The sequence below is a fragment of the Anomaloglossus baeobatrachus genome, chromosome 5, assembly GCF_048569485.1.
Source record: "Anomaloglossus baeobatrachus isolate aAnoBae1 chromosome 5, aAnoBae1.hap1, whole genome shotgun sequence".
Classification (NCBI taxonomy): Eukaryota; Metazoa; Chordata; class Amphibia; order Anura; family Aromobatidae; genus Anomaloglossus; species Anomaloglossus baeobatrachus.
In genome coordinates, this window is record NC_134357.1 from 85,010,906 (window position 1) to 85,028,700 (window position 17,795).

General features: G+C 48.0%; 1 protein-coding gene across 2 annotated transcripts in view; it reads left to right on the forward strand.

Moving 5' to 3' along the window:
- The window catches only part of JMJD1C (jumonji domain containing 1C), a 342,620-nt gene that overhangs the window by 262,133 nt on the left and 62,692 nt on the right, over window positions 1-17,795 (forward strand). For both annotated transcript variants that reach the window (XM_075348655.1, XM_075348656.1), the window contains 4 exons: window positions 3,111-3,235; window positions 5,667-5,810; window positions 6,257-6,413; window positions 7,494-9,175. In XM_075348655.1, coding sequence (XP_075204770.1) covers window positions 3,111-3,235; window positions 5,667-5,810; window positions 6,257-6,413; window positions 7,494-9,175 — 2,108 coding nt within the window. The remainder of the gene's footprint in view (window positions 1-3,110; window positions 3,236-5,666; window positions 5,811-6,256; window positions 6,414-7,493; window positions 9,176-17,795) is intronic.

A 17,795-nucleotide genomic window follows, 5' to 3' on the forward strand; every position in this document is an offset into this window, starting at 1 on the left:
GCACTGATAAGTGACATAGTTGACCTTCTACACACTGGGGCGGTAAAGAGACATTACTGGGCTGATAACATATATCTGCTACAGACTTGGCAGTAGAAAAACTTGTAATGCCACATGTATGCAAAATTGAGGTGGATAAGGGCATCCTGGGCAATACAAAAGTGCACCTTTTTTTTTAGCTGGTTCCCAGTGTTGGAGAATCAAGTCAAAACCGCACTTTCCCCTATTGATTGTTGTAGAGACATTGCACAGTCCCAGTCACAGCATTTATTACTTTTAAGGTGGATGACGACATTGTGCCTCATACACCGGAGTCAGGTGATGTTAGTATTGATAGTGTTTGGTTATTAATGGGTCCCTGTGTGTTCATTCATGTGGCACCAATGCAATCTGAATAATACGCTGAACCTCTTTTTAGATGCAGATTGTCAAGAATATTTTCTTTTTATTTGTCCATAAGCTTACGTTTAAAAATTGGCACTGTCTAATACTGTGTGGGCTGTGGTCTCCCTCTGGTGGTCCATATACAGGCTACATGGTTTTCAGCCCCAGCATCACTGCCCATTATCGGTAACATCACTGCTGACGTCAGTGTATGGGCAGTGCTGAAGTTCTAGGATAGTGCATGCATGACCCCCCAATCCCCTCCACACATTCAGAGAAAGGTTAGTCGCACATGTGCCATCCCCACTGTGTGCCCACTCTTTTTCAGTCCAGTGGTCATTCTTGAGTAAGTGAGGAAGCAATACCAACTTCCTCTCCAGCTGCTGCGCCCCGGTCCCTCCTCCCTCTGCAGCTGCTGCGCCCCGGTCTCTCCTCCCTCTGCAGCTGCTGCTGCGCCCCGGTCTCTCCTCCCTCTGCAGCTGCTGCTGCGCCCCGGTCTCTCCTCCCTCTGCAGCTGCTGCTGCGCCCCGGTCTCTCCTCCCTCTGCAGCTGCTGCTGCGCCCCGGTCTCTCCTCCCTCTGCAGCTGCTGCTGCGCCCCGGTCTCTCCTCCCTCTGCAGCTGCTGCTGCGCCCCGGTCTCTCCTCCCTCTGCAGCTGCTGCTGCGCCCCGGTCTCTCCTCCCTCTGCAGCTGCTGCTGCGCCCCGGTCTCTCCTCCCTCTGCAGCTGCTGCTGCGCCCCGGTCTCTCCTCCCTCTGCAGCTGCTGCTGCGCCCCGGTCTCTCCTCCCTCTGCAGCTGCTGCTGCGCCCCGGTCTCTCCTCCCTCTGCAGCTGCTGCTGCGCCCCGGTCTCTCCTCCCTCTGCAGCTGCTGCTGCGCCCCGGTCTCTCCTCCCTCTGCAGCTGCTGCTGCGCCCCGGTCTCTCCTCCCTCTGCAGCTGCTGCTGCGCCCCGGTCTCTCCTCCCTCTGCAGCTGCTGCTGCGCCCCGGTCTCTCCTCCCTCTGCAGCTGCTGCTGCGCCCCGGTCTCTCCTCCCTCTGCAGCTGCTGCTGCGCCCCGGTCTCTCCTCCCTCTGCAGCTGCTGCTGCGCCCCGGTCTCTCCTCCCTCTGCAGCTGCTGCTGCGCCCCGGTCTCTCCTCCCTCTGCAGCTGCTGCTGCGCCCCGGTCTCTCCTCCCTCTGCAGCTGCTGCTGCGCCCCGGTCTCTCCTCCCTCTGCAGCTGCTGCGCCCCGGTGTCTCTCCTCCCTCTGCAGCTGCTGCTGCGCCCCGGTGTCTCTCCTCCCTCTGCAGCTGCTGCTGCGCCCCGGTGTCTCTCCTCCCTCTGCAGCTGCTGCTGCGCCCCGGTGTCTCCTCCCTCTGCAGCTGCTGCTGCGCCCCGGTGTCTCCTCCCTCTGCAGCTGCTGCTGCGCCCCGGTGTCTCCTCCCTCTGCAGCTGCTGCACATTGTTCTTTCACTTCAAGTTTAAGTTGATGCAGCAGTACGAGGTATTGGGGCTGACATATGCCAAATTCAGGATGGAGAGCAGCACCCAATTTTATAGATGAGTAGAAAACTGTTCCCCAGAGAACAGAAATATTCTACTACCGAAAAAGAATGTGTGTCGTCATCACATGGGCCACAGAGTTTGCGTTAATTATTCGTTATAGAGTTTGTTTTTTCCCATCATTTATTTTGTAGAAACGCAATGAAGATGACACTGCTAGTGTTAAAGATGGTACTTAAGTTTACAACCTTACCAATTCTCAGTATTATTTATTATAGCGCCATTTATTCCATGGCGCTTTACAAGTGAAAGAGGGTATACATACAGCAATCATTAACAATACAAAACAGACTGCTATTGGAGGAGAGAGGACCCTGCCCGCGAGGGCTCACAGTCTACAGGGAATGGGTGATGGTAAAATAGGTGAGGACAGAGCTGGTTGCGCAGTGGTCTACTGGACTGAGGGCTATTGTAGGTTTGTTGGAAGAGATGGGTCTTGAGGTTCCTCTTGAAGCTTTCCACGGCAGGAGAGTCTGATATGCTGAGGTAGAGCATTCCAGAGTATGGGTACAGTGCAGTACAAGCCAGGAAGGAGTGATGTACACAGTATGGTATTCTACATAGAGAATCGATTTGTTGCCGGATAAAGCTGAATATGCAGACTCGGTGGGACTGAGATGAGTGATGTGCTGTAGGATGGACCCGACTTACAAAGTCAGACAAAATGGCAAGCAGCAGACAACTGATCGAGGGAGATAATGGTTGAATTGGAGCAGCAAAGTTTCAGACCCTCATAAGTTATCAGTACCGATCACAAACCACTGACAACCACTTTAATTATTCACTTCTCAATCACTGAAGCCTCTTAGTGCAATTTTTGTGGCCAACTGAGACGTTCCTCTGTAAATGCCCATGATTACGAGATGCGGCTCCAGTCACTGAGGATGGAAGAACACTCTTCCTTTATATTTGCTGTTCACAATAATGGGAAATGACCTGACACATAGGAATGACCTAATCTCCACTTGAGGAGGCTGGAGAGTCAGCCTGGAAATGTTATGGAAAAAAAATGATGATGACTCTTGGATATGTATGACTTCTCGATTGAGGGTTTGTTTGTGTGTCTGCAGTAAGTGTGTCAGTATCTGGAAATGAAGCCCTGGATGATGTAACTGCTGGAAGAGAACCAAGAGACCTCCCGAGACATGGATTTCCGAGTAGCTAAATGTGTCATTGTTTTTCTTGTAGGACCTTACTCCTTAAACGGCTATCGAGTGAGGGTGTATAGACAAGACTCTGCCACCCAGTGGTTCACTGGTATAATTACTCACCATGACCTTTTCACCCGCACTATGATTGTTATGAACGATCAGGTAAGTGATATGTATTTGTGTGTGTATATATGTATGTATATCATATGTTAGAATGTTTGGGTATATATAACATTGTGTATGTTTTGTTTCTATGTGTGTTGTTTGTATGTGTGTAATATATAGACAATGTGAAATATATATTAGCTAATGTAATTATATGATACAAAAAGCAAGAAAAGAAGTGTCCAGCACTCGACTGGTGTATTTTATTAACTCGTGAAAAGCTTACAATATTTCGAGTCCAGATCAAATGAGCATGGAACTTTCTTGCTCTTGACCCATAGCTCCTGTTGACATTGGCCAAGTTACTCGTTCAGCAAAGCAAGATTTCCCATAGGAGATCACTGCAATGCAGACAATTCGTTCCACAACTTGTTAAATGTCCCATCCTGGTGCCCTATTCCACAAACGCACACGCACACAGGCACACACATTATGCTCACCTTACCTTCCGTTCCCTCGCTGGTCTCCTGGAACTTGCAGTTCGCGCGTAGAAGATGTGTATCGGGTAACTAAGGTGACCGATGCCGACCTTCCGCACTCAGCGCGCTGACGTCAAAGGCAGGAGCCGCTTGCCTCTGATTGGCCAGCGCGCTGCCTTTGAGTAGCGCCTGACAGCAGAAGTTCCTGCCTCATCGCGTTAATTACCGGATACACATCCTGTGGAGGGAGGACCTTCCTCTGTCAGCCGCTACTCAAAGGCAGCACGCTGGCCAATCAGAGGCAAGCGGCTCCTGCCTTTTACGTCAGTGCGCTGGGAGCTGAAGGTCCGGCATCGGTCGCCTTGATTACCCGATACATGCAAGTTCCAGGAAGCCGGCGAGGGAAGTGAAGGTAAGGTGTGTGTGTGTGTGTGTGTGTGTGTGTGTGTGATGCAAGAGCTGGTTAGAGTGCGGTGGATGTATGGAACCGGAAGTGTGTGCGGTGAGTATTTTGCTCGTACAGCAAGGCTTTCTCGTAAACAGAGTTACAGATTTACAGAAAGCCTTGCTTGTTAGGCGAAATACTCGCTAACTGAGTTACTCGTTAAGTGAGGTTCCACTGTATTTTCTGATGTATATATCTGACTGCTGCAATATGTGCCACTTTTGCCTGTTCTCGCCCATTAAAAGGAAGGGAGAGAATTGTAATTTTGTTTAATGCTCGTTGCTTATGTTACCGGCCACCATTGTAGTCTTATAGGAGGCTGCATTACTAAACAAGGAACACGGCACTAACAAGCTCTTTGCTAGAACGCTTGTAAGCGCCGCGCTGAAGGTGGCTGGATTGCTGTTTGTAACATCAAGCGCACTGATATTGGGTTAAAGATGCAATGCTGCCCCTGGCTCAAACGGCCATTAAATTGAGAGGCCTGGCAAGGAGGAAGCTGGTAGGCAGGGGAGCAGTGTGCTCCTGATTGAGATCTTGTCAGATTGACAAGCTCTTTAGCCCTCGACATCGACTCACCAGACAACTGTATGCCAAAAATACCTTTTTTCTGGCATGAGCAGGGTCAGTGGGGTGGATACAAGAGTATTTTCAGCATATATTCCAAATAACTGGATAGTAATATGTGAACAGAGCGCGAGAGACCGGCCTTATGACCGTGAGTCGGTGCTCCAAAATGACAGACGTTTGTGGATTTGGAAGCCAGCAATGTAGAATTATCATTGCTTCAACGTGCAGGAATATAGAATATTACTTTGCCACATAGGCGGGTTATAGCAGTTTGCACAGTTGTATACATGTACAATAGATGGCGCGGCATTGGCATTCTGACATGCCTTGGCACACATTTTGAGTTTAAATAATTGAATACACCTGAAGCCAGAATAATCCAAGTGGGATTCCTATTTTGAGGATCTAAAGAATAGATTTCAGCAACGCTTGAAGAGAAGGGTACAGCGATGCTGTAGACAGTCATGTATCTTGCTGCAGACTCTTCCCTTCACCCCGTCCCCCTGTATAGGTCATTTCTTGCCTTGAGCAATCTGACATGATTAATATTCAGCCGCACAATTATTTCTGATAGGATTCACTGCAATTCTTTGTAACCTTTCCCCTGACAGTGATCCTGTGCAGGTAGAAAGGAGCAGATTAGCTGATCCAAATGGAATTTATTGTTTAAGTAACCAAGGATAGGTGAATGCTTGCGATGTCAGGTTTTTATTATTAATATAATATGTAACTAGCAATCCAATGGTGGTAGGAAGATAGACTCTCCATTGAAAGACCGGACTAGGGGGCACAGCAAAGTGACCGCCATGGATCAGTATATTGTCTGTACGAAGACGTGTCCCTTAAGCTCATTGATGCCGTTTTCTTTGTGTCAAATTTGGATTTGGTACATATTTGTAGCCACATGATCTTCATTGTCTTCTCAATATTTGTATTGTCTTGTGTTCTGTCATATATGTACTAATTGTCGCCTTGTGTGTGTTTTTTGGCCCAGGTTCTAGAGCCACAGAATGTTGATCCTTCTATGGTTCAGATGACCTTTCTCGATGATGTTGTATATTCTCTGCTAAAAGGTGAAAATATAGGCATCCAAAGTCGCCGCAGGTCGCGCTCCAACCAGAACAGCAACACAATTCATGTACGTGATTCCCATTAAAGATTAAACTGCATTTATTAAAGAGAACCTGTCTCAACAACCACAGCCAGCAGATAACTGGGACAATATAGATACTCTGGAACATTATGGCTATAGTTTGAGAGGGGAGAGGGACGTCTCTCCGTCCAATTTGGCTTAATTGACATTTCTTTCCGTATGCCTGTATTTTGAGCGTATATACAAGAGGGAATATCCTAACAGGTTTGGTGAATGCTAGATTAAATTCATATTTTTACAGCGGAGCAGGTCAATGAACAGATCAGTCGGAGAGATTTTATAGATTTGTCAGAACTGTTGCAAATGAAAAGTAGTGTTGCTGCTTTTGTTTTTCAGAGGCCATATTAGAAAATAGTATCTGTAGTCAGTGGTCTCACTAGAATGATGCATAAGTAATGCCGATTACTCAGTGTTTTACTGCTGTCTTGCAGGGTCATTATACACGTGCACAAGCAAATAGTCCCAGGCCAGCAATGAACTCTCACGGCTCCACGAAACAGAGTCACCGAAACGCCCGCTTAAACAAGAGGAAAGGCTCGGACAGCAGCATGCCGGATGAAGATAGGGTTAAAGAAGAAAGATATGACGGTACTAATTTGGGGATTATGTGCAAAGCTTTCATGGTTTCTAATCGCAATCATTATTGGTAATCTGTCAGCAGAATTTTGCTACATCATCTGAGAGCAGCATGATGTAGGGAAAGAGATCCTGAATCCATTGATGTATCCCTTAGATCAGAGGTCCCCAACTCCAGTCCTCAAGGCCCACCAACAGTTCAGGTTTTTGGGATTTCCTTAGTATTGCACAGGTGTTAATGTAATTACCTGCCCAGGTGCTGGTTCCAACAGCAGTGCAATGCTAAGGAAATCCTGAAAACATGCACTGTTGGTGGGCCTTGAGGACTGGAGTTGGGGAACCCTGCCTTAGATTATTGGGTGCAGTCATTATAACACAACCAGAATTTTTAGCTTTAGCCATGTGGCAGAGCTGAAAGAGCTAACCCTGCCCCACCAGGCTCTATATAGATTGTACTGTACAATGACAGTGAAGCATCAATCACAGCAGGGGGGCGTACCGGACTGCCGTGCACGTGACATTGTAGTCCAAGCATTGAGAAGACCTGCTTCTTAAAAAAACAAAAAAAAAAACAAACAAAGCAGACCGGACCGTGACAAGACAGGCATCCCTGAATTCTCTGTGTCAACCCTTGCAGCATGCTGTCATCAGCTTACATAGCAAAAACCTACAGACAGTCTTCTTAACTGAAAATCTTTTTCAGTTAAATGGGAATCTATCTGAAAATCCTGCTGCAAATGGAAGGGAGTTGTCGTTATTCATTGGGAATGTAAATACCATCTAGTAAAATTTAAGGATATAATATATAGTCGGAGTCTAGGTGGTAGACTCAAACAATAATTGGCCACTCCTGTTTAAAAAAAATAAAAAACAATTGCAGCCATAGCTGAGAGATGACTTTTATTGCACCAGTGATTTGTAGGGTCAGTACACCGATCAACCAAAACTTATGATGTCACTGACTTGATGTCAGGGTTTGACTGATATTTTAAAAAGTTACTTGTCTCTTTTTTTTTTTTTTTTTTTTTTTTTTTACATAGGCCTGTCATCTGTTTGTGCACATGGATTAATGTCTATATTTCTGTTTTTCAGAAAATGTGAAGAGGAACAAACATTTTCACAGCAAAAGGAGGAAACCCGAAGAGGATGAAAAGAAATTAATTCTGAAAAGGCTGCGCACAGACAATATTTCAGACTACTCGGAGAGCAGCGACTCAGAAAATTCTAATAAAAGGATAATGGATTCTTCCTCTGAGCAAAATTCCGAGAACGAGTTGAAAAGCAAGAACACTTCAAAGATAAATGGAGACGAAGGAAAATCCCAAAGTAGCGAGGGGGCTGAGGAACAGACACTAATAGATAGGCATTCTCACTGGGATGAAATACGGGAAGATAAAAAGCTTCAAGAAGCAGAAAGGATAAAGTCAGCTGACTTACAGCTGCAGAGAGAAAACTCTCAGTTCCTCCTATCCGAACAGACAGCACTTTATGAGCAGAATTCCAATAAACTGCTTGCTCAAGATAGCGTGGTTGAGCGGAGCAACACTAACGATTTGTTACAGACTGATCCGCTTATCTGCAAACCGCCCACGCCAAAAAATTCTATTGTCTTAACTAATGAAAACAATTTGGACAAAGCACCCCAAGAGAGCGGTTCAACCAAGTTTAACATCCAGCCCGTTGCCAAGAAGGAGCTACAGGGCAGTGACCCCAAGCCGTCATTTGGCACCATCAGTTTTTCCAGTACAAAGAAACATGAATCTGAACGTGGTGGGAATGACGGCATGAACAGTAAGACAGATTTGGCACTTTCAGGGGTATTAAAAATGCCCCAGTCTAGTAATAAGGATGTAAACGACAGGGAGAAGATCCACCACACCTCGGTCATCGGTAGCACGTCTTTAACGGATGAACAGAAGAGGCTTCAAAAGCAGACTCTGGACGCCCTGAAGACAAAACCGCATCTATCCGAAAATTCTAGTAAAATCAAATTCAGTTCTTCTCCAGATATCTTGAAGTCCCGTCCCATCCACTCTCCAGATTCCGTGAAACTCAAGCTGAACTATCATAATAGTCATAGCTCTGGAGTGGCTAGGCTTTCTAGTAAAATGGATTGTGATACGCACAGGTCTAGCTTCCATCCGGTGGTGGCAAGAGCCAGTGCGATCGAGTCTACAAAGAGTCCACTTATTATAGACAAAAATGAGCATTTTACAGTTTACAGGGACCCAGCACTTGTCGGACCAGATACTGCAGCTAATCACATTTCTCCTTATTTGCACCAGCACAATTTTTCTCTTCATTCTCCGGCTCATCGAGCATGTTTACCTCCAAACAACCACCACCCAGCACTAACGGCTAACCCTCATATGTTAACGTCCTCTTCAAACCAAACGCCTATGACTGCTATGAACGCACATGCGCTGGGTAGCACATCCCACCATTCAGTCCACCATCCTCACTTACTACCTACGGTGCTACCTGGTATGCCCCCGGGGACATTGCTAGGCGGTCACCCACAGCTAGAGACTGCACATGCCAGCAGCCTTAGCCATTTGGCACTTGCACATCAGCAACAACAGCAAATGTTACAGCACCAGCCACCTCATCTTCTTGGCCAAGCTCACCCTCCAGCTTCTTACAACCAGCTGGGACTTTACCCTATTATTTGGCAGTATCCAAATGGAAGTCACGCCTATTCTAGCCTTGGGTTACCATCCTCAAAATGGGTGCACCCAGAGAACCATGTCAGTGCAGAGGCTTCAATTAGAAGGGTGAGTGATGTGCACTACCAGTATATCTGGGTAGTAACGAGCATTACATCTGTACTGGTCCAGAGCAAGTTGCTCAAAGTGACCTAGTCCTCAATCTATTAAACATCCGGCTGTGCTCATTTAGGTTCGGCTCAGTCAAGTAATGTTTGTTTTTTTTTATAGCTGACAAATCTTGGTTCTAACAAACAAAAAACATCTATATGTTACTCATAATCTCCGGCATTGAATTTGCTTGTACAAACACACAAACTCTGTTGTGTACATAGGTTTTCGTGCCCATTCATGTGATTAGTCCTGTGTACTGAAAATGTCCATACTGTTCTTTCAATTGCTAATTACCGGGTTTGTTGTACACTAGCTATTTTTTTTTAATTTGCGTGAAAATGTTGTTGTTTCCTCCGATAACTAAAACTTGGTTCACAACTATTGTTCCGAGACGTGTGTATAGGTGTGTGTGTGTGTGTGTGTGTGTGTGTGTGTATATATATATATATGTGTGTGTGTATGTATATATGTATGTGTATATATATGTGTGTATATATGTGTATGTATGTATGGATGGATGTATGTATGTATGTGTGTGTATGTATGTATGTATGTATGTGTGTGTGTATATATGTATGTATATATGTATGTATATATGTATGTATATATGTATGTATATATGTATGTATATGTGTGTGTGTATGTATATGTATATATATATATATATATATATATATATATATATATATATATATATATATATATATATATATATATATATATATATATATATATATATATATGTGTATGTATGTGTATGTATATATGTGTATGTATGTGTGTGTGTTTACATTCATGTTTTCTTCGGCGCTCCATTGGGAGACCCAGACGATTGGGTGTATAGCACTGCCTCCGGAGGCCACACAAAGCAATTACACTAAAAAGTGTAAGGCCCCTCCCCTCCTGGCTATACACCCCCAGTGGGATCACTGGCTCACCAGTTTTCTGCTTTGTGCGAAGGAGGTCAGACATCCACGCATAGCTCCACTGTTTAGTCAGCAGTAGCTGCTGACTCTATCGGATGGAAGAAAAGAGGGCCCATATAGGGCCCCCAGCATGCGCCCTTCTCACCCCACTTGCGGTTTGTAAGGTTGAGGTACCCATTGCGGGTACGGAGGCTGGAGCCCACATGCTGTTTTCCTTCCCCATCCCCCTGAGGGGCTCTGTGGAAGTGGGATCTTACCGGCCCCCAAACCCTGAGGCCGAGCTCCATCCACAGACCCAGAGACCCTGCTGGAGGAGCTGAGTACAGTCAGGGACAAGGCCCTGCAACGTTCAGGTACTCTGTGTCCCCGCACAGACAGGCCACGCACACTCCAGGCTTGCTGGGTGTGCTAGTGCGCCGGGGGCACTAGCGCTGCGCGCTTGGGTTAGAGTCACTGCAGCTTAGCTGAGTGATTTTATGTCTTGGGAACTACCGCGCCGGCCGCTCCGGGAGCGGCGGCGCCGCTGGGACTTGTAGTGCGCCGGGGACTCGCGCTGCCCGCGCTTTTACGGCGGCAGCGCTCATAAATCTAGTCCCCGGCTTTTGCGGCCTAGCTCTGCTTCGTTCCCGCCCCCACCCTGTCAATCAGGGAAAGGGAGAGACGCTGTTCTATAGCCAGCGCCGAGGGCTGGAGCCTTATTTACATGCTCCAGCCCTCTCACTGGGCACAGTGGGGACGCAAGTTTCCCGCTCTTGGTCTCAACACGCCCAGGGCCCGCCCCTCTCCACAGGACGCCGGCAGCCATTCCTGCATGTAGTCTGGCTGGAGAACGGACACAGGCTCTGGGGGACTCAGACAAGGGACTCTGGCGACCACACACCCGCGTTTATGCGGGCGGTAAGCTGCACATAAGTGCTGGCCCCACTAGTGCCACAGTGTTATTTGGTGCATTTTTTCCCTGTACCATATATATTTATATTGCACTGTACAGTCGCTTCTTGGCTTATACCCTCATTGCTCTGAGGAGACAACAACATGTCATCCGCAAAACGCAAGGGTGCCAAGGCACAGGCGGTACGCACTGCTTGTGCCGCATGTGGGGCTAATCTACCGGCAGGTTCCAATGACCCCCATTGTGTGCAATGTTCGGTCCCTGTGCCACTTCGTCAGCCAGAGTCTATGGTAGTAGTGGCCCAGGCAGAGACGCCTGTGAACCCTGCCCCGGTGACGGGGACAGAATTTGCAGTTTTTGCTGATAAGATGTCTGTGACTATGACAAAAATCCTGGAAACCTTGCAGTCCAGGCCAGTTTCTCAGACCATGGACACTGCTGTGTCTATGCTCCCCGGTCCCCCTCAGTTGGAACTAATCCGTACTTCAAGGGGGTCCCAGGCATCACAGGCTGAAGACTCTGACTCGGATGACAGTCCCAGGCAGCCTAAGCGGGCTCGCTGGGAAAGACCCTCGCCGTCATCACACTGGTCAGGGTCTCAGCGAGACGAGGCTCTGTATGAGGAGACAGAGGTGGGTGATCAGGAATCTAATCCTGACACCGCTCTCAATCTAGATACCCCTGATGGTGACGCTATGGTAAATGACCTTATAGCGGCCATCAATAGTCTGTTGGATATTTCTCCCCCAGCCCCTTCAGCAGAGGAGGCAGCTGCACAGCAGGAGAAGTTCCATTTCCGGTATCCTAAGCGTAAATTGAGTACTTTTCTGGACCACTCTGACTTCAGAGAATCAGTCCAGAAACATCATGCTTATCCAGATAAGCGTTTCTCCAAACGTCTTAAGGATACACGTTATCCCTTTCCCCCTGACGTGGTCAAACGCTGGACCCAGTGTCCAAAGGTGGACCCCCCAATCTCCAGGCTTGCGGCTAGATCCATAGTTGCAGTGGAAGATGGCGCTTCACTTAAAGATGCCAATGACAGACAGATGGACCTTTGGTTAAAGTCTGTCTATGAAGCTATCGGCGCGTCGTTTGCTCCAGCATTCGCGGCCGTGTGGGCACTCCAAGCTATTTCAGCTGGCCTGGCACAGGTGGACTCTATCATACGTCCAGCAGTGCCGCGAGTAGCGTCCCTAACCTCGCAAATGTCTGCGTTTGCGACTTACGCTATCAACGCTGTCCTGGACTCTACGAGCCGTACCTCAATGGCGTCTGCCAACTCTGTGGTTTTGCGCAGAGCCTTGTGGTTAAAGGAATGGAAAGCAGATTCTGCTTCCAAGAAATGTTTAACCAGCTTGCCACTATCTGGAGACAGACTGTTTGGTGAGCAATTGGCTGAGATCATTAAACAGTCCAAGGGTAAGGACTCCTCCTTACCCCAGCCCAGATCGAGCAAACCTCAACAGAGGAAGTGGCAGTCGAGGTTTCGGTCCTTTCGAGGCTCCAGCAAGACCCAATTCTCCTCGTCCAAAGGGACTCAGAAGGAGCAAAGGAGCTCAATTCCTGGCGGGCTCATTCACGCCCCAAGAAAACAACCGGAGGAACCGCTTCCAAGGCGGCTGCCTCATGACTTTCGGCCTCATCCCTCCGCATCCTCGGTCGGTGGCAGGCTCTCCCGCTTTTGCGACATTTGGCTGCCACAGGTCAAAGACCGGTGGGTAGCAGACATTTTGTCTCACGGGTACAGGATAGAATTCAGTTCTCATCCTCCGCCTCGGTTCTTCAGAACCTCCCCACATCCCGACCGAGCAAATGCCCTTCTGCAGGCGGTGTGCTCACTAAGAGCAGAAGGAGTGGTGATCCCTGTTCCTCTGCAGGAACAAGGGCAAGGTTTTTACTCCAATCTCTTCGTGGTTCCAAAAAAGGACGGCTCGTTCCGTCCTGTTCTGGACCTAAAGCTGCTCAACAAGCATGTGAACGCCAGGCGGTTCCGGATGGAATCCCTCCGCTCAGTCATTGCCTCAATGTCTCAAGGAGATTTCCTTGCATCAATAGACATCAAAGATGCTTATCTCCACGTGCCGATTGCTACAGAGCACCAACGTTTTCTACGTTTCGTGATAGGAGACGACCATCTCCAGTTCGTAGCTCTGCCATTTGGTCTGGCGACAGCCCCACGGGTTTTCACCAAGGTCATGGCGGCAGTGGTAGCAGTCTTGCATTCTCAGGGACACTCGGTGATCCCTTACTTGGACGATCTACTTGTCAAAGCACCCTCTCAAGAGGCATGCCAACACAGCCTGAATGTTGCGCTGGAGACTCTCCAGACTTTCGGGTGGATCATCAACTTTTCAAAGTCAAACCTGGCACCGACTCAATCACTAACGTATCTTGGCATGGAGTTTCATACTCTCTCAGCGATAGTGAAGCTTCCGCTGGACAAGCAGCGGTCTCTACAGACAGGGGTGCAGTCTCTCCTTCAGGGTCAGTCGCACCCCTTAAGGCGCCTCATGCACTTCCTAGGGAAGATGGTGGCGGCAATGGAGGCAGTCCCGTTCGCGCAGTTTCATCTGCGTCCACTTCAATGGGACATTCTCCGCCAATGGGACGGGAAGACAACTTCCCTAGACAGGAAAGTCTCCCTTTCTCAGACGGCCAAGGATTCTCTGCTATGGTGGCTTCTTCCCACCTCATTATCGCAGGGAAGATCATTCCTGCCCCCATCCTGGGCAGTGGTCACGACAGACGCGAGTCTGTCAGGGTGGGGAGCAGTTTTTCTCCACCACAGGGCTCAAGGGACGTGGACTCAGCAGGAGTCCACCCTTCAGATCAATGTTCTGGAGATCAGGGCAGTGTATCTTGCCCTATTAGCCTTCCAGCAGTGGCTGGAAGGAAAACAGATCCGAATTCAGTCGGACAACTCCACAGCGGTGGCATACATCAACCACCAAGGAGGGACACGCAGTCGGCAAGCCTTCCAGGAAGTCAGGCGGATTCTGATGTGGGTAGAGGAAAGAGCATCCACCATATCAGCAGTCCACATCCCGGGCGTAGAAAACTGGGAAGCAGACTTCCTCAGTCGCCAGGGCATGGACGCAGGGGAATGGTCCCTTCACCCGGACGTGTTTCAGGAAATCTGCCGCCGCTGGGGGGTGCCGGACGTCGACCTAATGGCGTCTCGGCACAACAACAAGGTCCCGACCTTCATAGCGCGGTCTCGCGATCAAAGAGCTCTGGCGGCAGACGCCTTAGTGCAAGATTGGTCGCAGTTCCGGCTCCCTTATGTGTTTCCACCTCTGGCACTCTTGCCCAGAGTGTTACGCAAGATCAGATCCGATTGCGGCCGCGTCATACTCGTCGCCCCAGACTGGCCGAGGAGGTCGTGGTACCCGGATCTGTGGCATCTCACGGTCGGCCAACCGTGGGCACTACCAGACCGTCCAGACTTACTGTCCCAAGGGCCGTTTTTCCATCGGAATTCTGCGGCCCTGAACCTGACTGTGTGGCCATTGAGTCCTGGATCCTAGCGTCTTCAGGATTATCCCAAGGGGTCGTGGCCACCATGAGACAGGCTAGGAAGTCCACTTCTGCTAAGATCTACCACAGAACGTGGAAGATTTTCTTATCCTGGTGCTCTGCACAAGGAGTATCTCCCTGGCCATTCGCGTTACCTGTCTTTCTTTCCTTCCTGCAATCTGGGTTGGAAAAGGGCTTGTCGCTCGGCTCCCTTAAAGGGCAAGTCTCGGCACTATCCGTGTTTTTTCAGAAGCGTCTAGCACGACTTTCTCAGGTGCGCACATTCCTGCAGGGGGTTTGTCATATCGTACCTCCGTACAGGCGGCCGTTAGATCCGTGGGATCTAAACAAGGTCCTTGTTGCTCTCCAGAAGCCGCCCTTCGAGCCTCTGAGGGATGTGTCACTTTCTCGACTCTCACAGAAAGTGGCCTTTCTGGTAGCGGTCACGTCTCTTCGGAGAGTGTCCGAACTAGCAGCGCTGTCATCCAAGGCTCCTTTCCTGGTGTTCCACCAGGACAAGGTAGTGCTGCACCCCATTCAGGAGTTTCTCCCTAAGGTGGTATCCTCTTTTCATCTTAATCAGGATATCTCCTTGCCTTCCTTTTATCCGCATACAGTTCATCGGTATGAAAAGGATTTACATTTGTTGGATCTGGTGACAGCACTCAGAATCTACATTTCCCGCACGGCGCCCCTGCGCCGCTCAGATGCACTCTTTGTCCTTGTCGCTGGTAAGCGCAAAGGGTCGCAGGCTTCCAAAGCCACCCTGGCTCGATGGATCAAAGAACCAATTCTTGAAGCCTACCGTTCTGCTGGGCTTCCGGTTCCATCAGGGCTGAAGGCCCATTCTTCCAGAGCCGTGGGTGCGTCCTGGGCATTACGACACCAGGCTACGGCTCAACAGGTGTGCCAGGCAGCTACCTGGTCGAGTCTGCACACTTTCACCAAACATTATCAGGTGCATACCTATGCTTCGGCGGACGCCAGCCTAGGTAGAAGAGTCCTGCAGGCGGCAGTTGCCTCCCCGTAGGGGAGGGCTGTCTTTGCAGCTCTAACATGAGGTATTTCTTTACCCACCCAGGGACAGCTTTTGGACGTCCCAATCGTCTGGGTCTCCCAATGGAGCGCCGAAGAAGAAGGGAATTTTGTTACTTACCGTAAATTCCTTTTCTTCTAGCTCCTATTGGGAGACCCAGCACCCGCCCTGTTGTCCTTCGGGATTTTTGGTTGTTTTTCGGGTACACATGTTGTTCATGTTGAATGGTTTTCAGTTCTCCGACGTTACTTCGGAGTGAATTTGTTTAAACCAGTTATTGGCTTTCCTCCTTCTTGCTTTTGCACTAAAACTGGTGAGTCAGTGATCCCACTGGGGGTGTATAGCCAGAAGGGGAGGGGCCTTACACTTTTTAGTGTAATTGCTTTGTGTGGCCTCCGGAGGCAGTGCTATACACCCAATCGTCTGGGTCTCCCAATAGGAGCTAGAAGAAAAGGAATTTACGGTAAGTAACAAAATTCCCTTCTTTAGTATAGCAATTTTTCTACCAGTTTTTTTTTTTGGTTTTTTTACACCACTTCTGCAGTTTGTTTGACATACACAGAGTATGTTTTTTTTTTTTTGTTTTTTTGGTGGGGTGGGTGAGAGTCCAAAGTTTTCATTCAAATTGTCCTTCTGAAGCCTGGGTGCGTGACGCATCCTACGTCATGCACAGAGGCGGGCATTGAGGTCCCGCTCATGCGCACTACATTACTTTGATGTGCCCTTCTCAGGGCAGATCAAAGTAAGCCTGCACAGGACCTCGATGCCCGCCTGTGTGCATGACGTAGGACACGTCATACACTCAGGAATGGCTGAAAGAGGAGACGCCAGACCCGTTGAACAGAGACGCCCATCTAACCCATCTGCACCGTATCGACCGTTTAGGTGAGTATTATAAAGTCATTTTTACGCTCTGTTAGAATGCTGTATATAAGAGCCCAGTGGTGGTGGCCGCAGCTTATAGTCACCGAATCCGGTGACAGGTTCCCTTTAATTTTCCATAATCTTTCAATTATACAACTTTTTTATGGCACAACCTCCTTTAAATACCTCAGATGAGAAGTATAATGTATTTCTGGGTTCTTCTATTAAGATTTTACTGATTTGTTTTCTTTGCCTCATTGTTGTGGGTGTCATATTTATTGGATGCAGTGCAAGATAAGTTGAGTTATTTGGAACCAGTCCTGATTGGGTTAAAGGGAATCGGTCAGGTGATTTTCTAGTAAAATACAAATATTATCTTTAAATAGGGCTTAAGCAGGCATTTAAGGATTAGTAACTTTTATTGCTGTAGCTTATCCTGTTATCTTGTTGTATATTCTTGAGAATTCAGTGTCCAAGGCTATTCAAGTTTATGTAAATATAACTTACATTTTCACTTCTCCCGCACCCAGCTCCCAGTGCATTCACTATCAGTGCTGAGGTGAGATGTAGTATGGGTGGGGGCAGCAGTGGAAATTCTGTTCAGATTATGATCACTGATGCCAGCACTGGCACTGGGAGGGGAAGCAGTGAATATGCTGTTAGTATTTATATATGCTTGACTTGTTACTGTGTCACGCACTGAATTTTCCGGAGCTTACAACAAGATAACGGGAGAAGGTACAGCAATAAAACTTACTGATCCTGTTAGAGCTGCATATGCCCTATTTAAAGATAACAACGCTAGTATTATACCTGAAAATCACCTGACTTTCCCTTTAAACACTACATCCCATCTGCAAGGTGTGAACATTGCCCTACAATGAGTGCTGTGAATTTCTATGAAATACAGACACCAGACTGTGAATTACACAAAATGAAAACTCACTCTTTTCAGAGATGTATATAGGAAAAGGTGTTTGTAATAATCAACTGTGTTGGAAATATTAGATTTATGTTGGATTTTTATAAATCTGTTTCATGTGAAGGTAACAGAGCCAATATAATGACTGAAGGCTAGGCTGTGATATTTCGCAGTATATCCCTGTGTGCTGTCACCCCGCCGTAACCTGGGAAAACCATTATTAGCAGAGCTGACTTACTAGACAGGTCTGAGATTATGCAGCTTATATCTCTGAAGAGGTCAGAAGCGATCGGTAAAGGAAAATAAACAGGTTTTCAGCGTTTAGCCGCACACTCCCAGATTCCCCTCCATGCTGATTGCTGAGGGGTGCGCAGCCCTGAACTTGAACTGCTGTTTAAAGGAAAGTGGAAATAAAA